At 41.4% G+C, this 8,581-nt stretch overlaps 2 protein-coding genes across 2 annotated transcripts; both read left to right on the forward strand.

Moving 5' to 3' along the window:
* Window positions 1-814: 814 nt before the first annotated feature.
* Window positions 815-4,413, forward strand: LOC133157533 (NXPE family member 3-like). Its single transcript, XM_061284145.1, has 5 exons — window positions 815-1,089; window positions 1,779-2,560; window positions 3,127-3,197; window positions 3,268-3,474; window positions 3,805-4,413. The coding sequence occupies exons 1-5, from the start codon at window positions 1,003-1,005 to the stop codon at window positions 4,365-4,367; spliced, it is 1,710 nt and encodes a 569-aa protein (XP_061140129.1). The 5' UTR covers window positions 815-1,002; the 3' UTR covers window positions 4,368-4,413.
* A 1,305-nt stretch (window positions 4,414-5,718) lies between these two features.
* gins3 (GINS complex subunit 3) lies at window positions 5,719-7,964 on the forward strand. Its single transcript, XM_061283032.1, has 3 exons — window positions 5,719-5,986; window positions 6,080-6,313; window positions 7,401-7,964. The coding sequence occupies exons 1-3, from the start codon at window positions 5,816-5,818 to the stop codon at window positions 7,629-7,631; spliced, it is 636 nt and encodes a 211-aa protein (XP_061139016.1). The 5' UTR covers window positions 5,719-5,815; the 3' UTR covers window positions 7,632-7,964.
* The last annotated feature ends 617 nt before the right edge of the window (window positions 7,965-8,581 follow it).

The raw sequence follows: 8,581 nt of genomic DNA on the forward strand, positions 1-8,581 counted from the left end.
TCTTATTAAACGTGAAAGATTAAAACAATAGCAAAAATAGAACAAATATGCTGAAGTTAAAAACGAAGGAGCAAAATTTGTGAAATAAAATCCTCGCACAACTACAGTAAATGTGGGTAAACTATTTGATCATCGTCTTCTTCACAATACCCCATAGTTTATCTATGGGGTTGAGGTTAGGCACGTTTGCTGGCCAATCAAGGACAGGTATGCCTTGGTCCTTAAACCAGGTACTGCTGGTTTTGGCACTGTGTGCAGGTGCCAAGTCCTGTAGGAATGTGAAATCTGTATCTCCATAAGGTTGGTCAGCAGCAGGAAGCATGAAGTACTCTAAAACGTTGTGGGAGATGGCTGCATTGGCCTTGGACCTCAAAAAACAGAGTGGGCCAACACTGGAAAATGATATGGCACCCAACACCATCGCTGACGGTGGAAACTTTACACTACACTTCATGCAACATGGATTCTATGCTTCTCCGCTCTTCCTCCAGATTCTGGGACCTTGATTTCCAAAGGAAATGCAAAATTTACTCTCATCAGGGAACGTAACTTTGGATCACTCAGCAGCAGTCCAGTCCTTTTTGTCCTTAGCCCAGGCGAGATGCTTCTTACGCTGTCTGTTGTTCAAGAGTGGCTTGATACAAGGAATCCGATGTCTTTCATGCGTCTCTTTGTGGTGAGTGTGTAGTATTGGTACATTCAAACATCTCCCCACTTCCCCTTCAGGTGAACTCAACAGAAACAAAACAAGAAATGAATGTCACCTGACATCATTGTTACACAATAAATGTGGGGCAAGTTCACTAAACAAATGCATTATAAAAGAGTCCTGTCAGGACAAGGCCTCTCACCCAACAGACCAGTTTTTGATGGGGTGATATGTTATCGGTTGTCTGTTGTTTCTAGCCTCACTTGTGGACAGACGGTCCTTTTGGCAGACTGGTTTTACAGCAGACTCGTAACCATCTTTTAATACTGCGGCGAAGTCAGGACATCAACGCCATGTCCCTAAAAGTTTGGAAGTACGTACTCATCATTCTCATCTTGCTCGGAATCATCTTCCTGGTCCACAACTTTACCATTGGGAAGGTGGGAGAAGTTTATTACATTTGTTCTAAAAAGCTGAACATACTCAAAGACAGTGGTTCTTAACCTGGGTTCGATCGAACCCTAGGTTCGGTGAGTTGGTCTCAGGGGTTCGGCAGAGCCTCCACTGTGGAGGTCCGAACATACCTGATTTATTGTGTAAATATGTGATGACGCTTATCTGAACTGGTCTCGCAAAGGCAACAGCAGTAGTCACACTGATTTGCAGGTGTGTAATTTGTTATGAGTTCATCCATTGTGTAGGTTTTGTTTTTTGAACAACGTGATCTTGATGCATGTCTCATTTTGTGCACCAGGAAAAAACATCGATGTCTTGAAATTGAGAAAAAATTTATTTTTCACTAAAGAGGGATATGGTAAATGCGCATAAGAAACTGGTAGAGTTCGGTACCTCCAAAAAGGTTAAGAACCACTGCTCTAAGAGTTTGTAAAATGTGTAGCTTATAATATTTCTTTAAAAACCACATCTGAGCGGACAAGATTTATTCTTGCATTTTCTTTAGACTTAGATATTTTCAAAATAATAAACTGGATTAAAACCTTATTAGAATACATCAATAAAAATAAAAATCTAGCTGAGAGTAAAACACATATATATATATATATATGTATATACACTGTGTGTGTGTGTGTGCGCGCGTTCCATAATTAGAATGTTGTCATCTCTTCAGAACTGGAAGACTAATGTAGTGTCACCACCGTACGACAACCGGAATTGGAATCGGTCATCGAATCTCTCTAAAAGCCTCCCAACACTTCACCACTATCGCACCTTCTGTCCCCATCTGGGCAAGCCTTCATCACCCGAGGAAGAGCTGGAGGAACGTAGCCTGTTGAACTCTATCACCTGGCCCCAACTGCCCTCTGGGTTAGCATCACTCAACTTGGTTCAGACGAGTGACCCGGCCCACAGCCTGTTTACAATCGAAACCTCCAAAATCAAGCCGAGTTGGTACGTGGGCGACCAGCTAGAAGTGCGGGTCCAACTGCGCGACTTCAAGGGCCGACCCAAGCGCTATGGCGGCGATTTGCTGTTGGCCAAGTTGCATTCCCCAAAGTACAGGGCAGGTGTGGCTGGGCAAGTGTTGGACCATAAGAACGGACTTTATTCCGTTCTCTTCCCGCTGCTCTGGGAGGGCTCGGCTAAGGTTAACATCATGATGGTACACTCGAGCGAGGCCATCGCTGTGTTACGCCGGCTGAGGGACTACCGGCCCGATCGGGTGTACTTTTCCAGTTTCTTTCGCCGAGGCAATCATTCTGAGAGGATGATCTGCAACATGTGTCTGCCGCCAGACAAGGGGCCATTGTGCAACTATACGGACCTTCACACTGGTGAACCTTGGTTTTGCCACAAGCCCACACTGCTCAGCTGTGAGACCAGAATCAACCACCTCACGGGAGGCTACACCCAAGGCATCATTACTAAAAAGGAAGCTTTACTCTTTCAGAGGTTTGTACACTCAATCGTTGAATGGTCTCAGCTATCTCAAAGGGGTTTCATACAGAACAAGCTACTGACCAAAGATGGGAATCGTCCTCCGTCCCCTGAGATTCCGTCCTTATTTCGCCCTCGCCCAGTCAGTCTGAGTCAGCAAACTGCCGTAGACATTCATAGACCTGACATTCAACCAAATGCTAAAAAGGAAATAAAAAATAAAACTGTTGTGGATCTTTTGGTCCTGCAGACAGCAATGACGTGTCCCCATATTGTTGGCGCTCACCGATGAGAGATGGGCTGGGCTCACGTAGGTCAGGGAGGCAAAACTCAGAGACACCTCTGCTACTGACCACCAAACATCATTTGAAAGCTCATTTCGAAAATTGTCCAAGTAGGACTTGGCGCAACCTTCCATTGAAAAGCTATTTGAAAAATACAGAGAAGGAAAATGCTGGTCCACAAAGTAATAACCCTGCCTTAAGTTGTAAGAATACCTGATGCATGCCTCAAGTGTGGTTGATTGTATTTTTTGTGGCTTTTTCTCTTGCAACCTTTTTAATCTGTTTCTTTGACATCAGTGGCAAGAATGTGAAAGTTACCATCCATGCGTCCAAAACTGACACTATCAACGTGCTCCCTCCTAAGAAAGGTATTGTGAATCTTCAGACTACTTCAGCTCTTTTTATTAATTCACATCATTGGGTTTGTTGTGAATGTAGAAAACGTCAGTCAAATACAGGATCCCGTGAAGCTGGCGACATCTGGGTACTACTATCAGGGCTTGTGGAGGCCATTGGGCGGTTTTTCCATGCATCAGTTTAACAACGCATCTGCCATTACTCAGTGTTTGACTAACAAGTTGGTCTACATGTATGGTGACTCCACTATGCGCCAGTGGTTCGAGTATCTTGTCAGTGTCCTTCCAAGTAAGTGCTTCCGTCTCATAGCATCGTGTGAGTCACAACATCAGAATTGACCTTCAGTATAAACATTACCCAATATAGTCTTCAAATTCTGTTGTGGTTTAAATCACATACAGAAGATGGGCTGTGTCATATTCTTTAATATACTACAGAAATACTGTATACTGTCATTACATTGCACAGATATTTAGCTTTCAAAGTAACGCTGGAAGAATGACACTGTTGTTTCACTTTTTCAGAGCTCGGGACCATCCATAGCGTTAATACGATAAAATTCTACCGAGCCCCGAGTTGTCCTTACCAATTATAGCTTCATTTTCTTCTGCCCTACAGACTTGAAGAAAGTCAACTTGGAGAATCCCAAAAAATCAGGGCCCTTCATGGCAGTGGACAGCACCCATAACATTCTGGTCCAGTACCGCTTCCATGGCACACCCGTTCGAATCCAGCCAGTCTTGATCAGCGAGTTGCGCTACATTGCTAACGAGCTGGATGGTGTGACTGGCGGTCACAACACAGTGGTGACGATTGGCATCTGGGCTCATTTTGCCACCTTCCCTGTGGAGGTGTATATAAACCGCCTTAGGCATATCCGTAAAGCCGTGGTACGACTCCTAGACCGGGCGCCGAAGACGCTGGTGGTGGTCCGCACGGCCAACCCTCAGGCTCTAAAGCAGAAAATTAGCTTGTACAAAAGTGACTGGTTGACACTCCAGCAGGACATCGTGCTTCGCACCATGTTCAAGGATCTAAATGTTATTCTGGTGGACGCCTGGCAGATGGTCTTGGCGCACCATGAACCTCACAACCTGCACCCTTCGAGAGTTATTGTCAAGACCATGGTAGACATGATGTTGTCCTACATTTGTCAAGATGGGACCAGGAACAATGTATGAAGTGAATACAGTGGTGCCTCTACTTACAAACCTTTTGAGATACGAACAGGAGTTTTGATTGATTGAACATTTATTGATAAGAAATCTGCAGGAGCGCGCACGCTTTGAGTGAAAGGCAGAAGTCGTTGCCGTGCGGCAGACAGTACCATCTTGATTTCAATAAAATTATATAAATAATATATATAATAAAAATTGCGTTCTGCACCAGGTGCGTTCAAGACCACTCATACAGTCATAAAACGTATTAATTGTTCCAAAACATTAATGACGAGTACATGAGCACATTGCAGGGAGTACGTGGAAGCATACAATTATTTTTTCTGTATCTTGTTGGGGGTATTTTTAGCAAGCGTAGAAAAGGAGAACAGGTTCCCCCTTCCCCAAGCAAAGTTAGGATGTCAAGAATGAAGTGAAATTTATTTTTTGTTGTAAAGATATAAAAAAGCAAAAGTAAAACTTGTTTTGGTTTTCTGTGTTTTACACAAAGTATTAGGGCAAAAGTGTGACTTTTAAGATAGTCTGGCATGCATTATTTGCTTTTACATTGATTCCTATGGGAAGTTTCGCTTCTACTTACAAACGTTTCTATTTACAAATTCGATTGCGGAACCAATTAAGTTTGTAAGTAGTGGTACCATTGTAAACTGCCAAGGGTTGCAAGAACAAATGAATACTAGGGCCTCAGTGAAAATGGGGAAAAAGTGCTATTGTATTAAAAAACAAAACTTTGAGATTATTTTATTTGCAAGAATTTACTCTACATAAATAGCAAATGAGTACTATTGGGGTAATAATAAACACAATTGTGTTTGGTTGATTTTAAAATATTGATTATTTGTTTATTTGTTCATTTTGTGTTTCACGTCTCATTTCTAAATTTCCATTTGCATTTAAAGGCTTTTCATCTGGTTGAAGTGTTAACTTTCAAAATAAATGAAAAAAAAAGAAAGAAAGCTGAATGAATTCCTGTCCAAACTTCCTGAGGCATGCAGCCTATTCCAGTCTGCAGTCAAAACCCCCAAGTGTTGAGGATCACTTGCCAGTGTTTTCAAATTGATGTCAGTGTTATTAAACAAAAAAAGGCAAAATACTTGAAGATTCTTATTTATAATTTCATTCAAGCAGGAATGAATGCTTACTTGGGCAAACTCTGGTCTCTGGTTCGCATCTGACATGTCAACAGTCACTGCCCTTGCAGTGTTCATGAAATAAAAACAAAACAAAAAATAAACAAACCGCGATGTAGTGAGGGATACAGTACTTGCTTTTATTTACGAGACTGGTCCGACACATCCAATATGGCGGACATCGTGACGTACGCAGCGGGTAACCAATCGCCGAGCTGGGCGCCATAAAAGCAGGAAACGCAAATTGTCAACACAAGCTCTTTGCTCTTCTGTTGCACGGCTTTTCAAAAGTTTCGGCGTCAGACAGTCTGGTTTCCAAAAATGGAAGCACAGTCTTATTTTCCCGTACAACCCGGCATATGCATGGAAGAGAATTTATTTTCTTTGGATGATATTTTGCTTTCGCACGAGCGACTTCCTATCTGCACTGAAGTTACTTTTCCTCGGCTTGGATTCCTCGAGAAGTCAAGCGACTCGCCTGATATTCCGAAGGTAACATTAATTTAAATCGCAACGTTTGGATACAGTGTGAATTCTAGATAATGCGTTTTGACAGTTCTTACTCTCCTAATGTCTCCTTCACAGGGCACAAAAATGGAATTGCCTTTGTGGCTGTGCAAAGGTTTGTATGAGCAGAACAAAAGGATGCTGTCAATCGAGCTCCCTAAAGTTTATAGAGAAGGCTGGAGGACAGTGTTCAATGCAGACCCCAATGTGGTGGATCTACATAAGTTGGGGCCTTATTATTATGGCCTGGGATCTCAGATGCTGCGCTTCGACAGTCCAGACAACCCAGAAATAGCACAGACGTTGCTTCAGGTAATGCCCCGATTGCATTCACCAATAGACCCTTCTCATGGGACATCACGTTTGTAAACAGTTGGACTTTGCACACTCACTGGTCAACATTCTGTGCTTTATCCTGTCTTTTATTGTAGATCTTGGAATACATCCATGTTGTACCGCTGCGTCATACTGCATTTATTTGCATCAAGTCAGTTAGACTTGGTGTAATTTATGCAGTTGCAGGATCCATTTGAACGTAACGTGTCGTCAACTCCATTCAACAATATATTTCATAATAGCTTGGTAGTAAAATAGCATCTCTTGTATTATGTCACTACAGCGAGCATGTCCAGTGTGCAACAAGATGCAACATGCTTCTACTGAGAGTTGTTTATTTGTCACGTGTAGGTTTGGTTTGCTGTAAATCTGATGTGTAAAATGATTGAATGCAATCACTGAACAAAAACATGCTAATCGGTTAGGGTGCGTTTTAAACCATCAAACAAGTCGCCCATCTGGTTGTACGTACACCCATCTTGGTGTACGACAACTATTAATGACGACACTGGGAACTATCGGAAACAGCACCCAGACATGCAAAAACACGGGGTGGTGTTCCTTACAACCGTAGCAACATCATAAAGGTAACAGATTGAGTAGAAATGATCGAAGACCGGTAAGAACGTGCTTATGACTTGATCAAACAATACAAACTGGGAGTATGTTATCGCTTATTTTTGTGCGTTTTACTCTTTAAGTTAGTGTTTTTTTTTACTGTGCAATGTATCGAAATCATTAGGAGTGCCTTAGCAAAGCTAAATTTATTATCAAAACAAAGTGTCATTTTGAGACTTATCATTGTGTAGATCTTGTTAGTCAGGAGTAGTTTTGATGATCATATGATCACAATGTCTGCAGTGGCGGCGATTCAAATAAAAAAATCATTCACGGCTAGCATTTAGTTGGTAAAATACAATACCAGTTTTAGCTCATTCGCTGCTTCAAAGACAAGACCACTAACAACAGAAGTGGCGGTTTAAAAGTAAATTGAAAAAAACAGGCAAACACAAGCTTTTGTGTCGCTCATGGCAGGTAACTCTGATTATTGTTTTTTATGTAGACATTCATTGGGCGTTTCCGACGAACTATGGACTCTTCCCAGAATGCCTACAATGAGGACACCTCAGCGCTGGTGGAGCGTCTGGATTGTCTTGAGAAATCACTTTTCATGTCAGGGCAATTTGGCCTCAACAGCTTCCAGGACTGGGAAAAAGGACAAGCCTCTCAGCTCTCTGCTTCAACCATGGTGCTCAACTACCGCAAGAGAAAGATAACAGACGTGCAATCGTGACCTTGCCAACCTGCTGCATGAAACCAATTGTGTAAATAGCCTCTTCATATTGTTTTCTGGTCTTGCAGAGACTGTACTTCTCTGTTTTCTTTTAACAACACAATGCAATACCGTGTTAGGTATATTGAAGACTCAAAGTATTAGTTGTGAAGTCAGTCTGCATGTGCCTTGTGATTGGCTGGTGACAAGTCCAAGGTGTACCTGGCATAGATAGACTCAGTCTCACCTGTGACCTTAGTGAGAAGTGGTGTAGAAAATGTATGGACTAGCATGTATGTTTACTTGTAATATGTTCTTGTAACATTTTTTAAATAAAATGGAGAATATAAAGGGTCCTTTGTACTTTGCCTTTATTGCTGTAATAACATGCATCCGTGATTGCAAATATGTGATGCTTATCTTTCAATCAATTTGTCATTTGTCTGTTTTTTTTTTTAATCCTATTACTAATGCCCCATTAGCAAAATGAGAAACTGAGGTGGCTTCATTTATTAATAGTAATTAAAAGTGTGAGCCTTTGTTTGCAGAGGATGAATATTGATTAAATTTTGCTCTTGAGGTTCTTTTTATGTACTCATTACCCCTTATCCCTCTGAAGGCTTGCTATTTTATACCAAACATTCAGATATGTATCTCTGTATGAGAAATTATGCAACATTGATGACAACATTGTTACGACCTAATTTTAAAGGACAAAATAAAGGAAGACAGACTGCGTTAGCTTTAAAGTCAATACAACTACTATAGTTGTTCGAACAATTAACTCAATTGAGCCAAACTATCATGTTAATTTAGCAACTACATATACGTACTATAGGGAGCATGGGCGTAGGTTTATATAAGGACAGTTAGGACATATCACAACCAATATTTGGGGAATACAAAATAGTCCCTACCAATTTTTACCATTTTATTTTAATACAGCAAAAAATCTATATCTATATTTATCA

The sequence above is a fragment of the Syngnathus typhle genome, linkage group LG7 (assembly GCF_033458585.1).
Source record: "Syngnathus typhle isolate RoL2023-S1 ecotype Sweden linkage group LG7, RoL_Styp_1.0, whole genome shotgun sequence".
NCBI classification, from domain to species: domain Eukaryota; kingdom Metazoa; phylum Chordata; class Actinopteri; order Syngnathiformes; family Syngnathidae; genus Syngnathus; species Syngnathus typhle.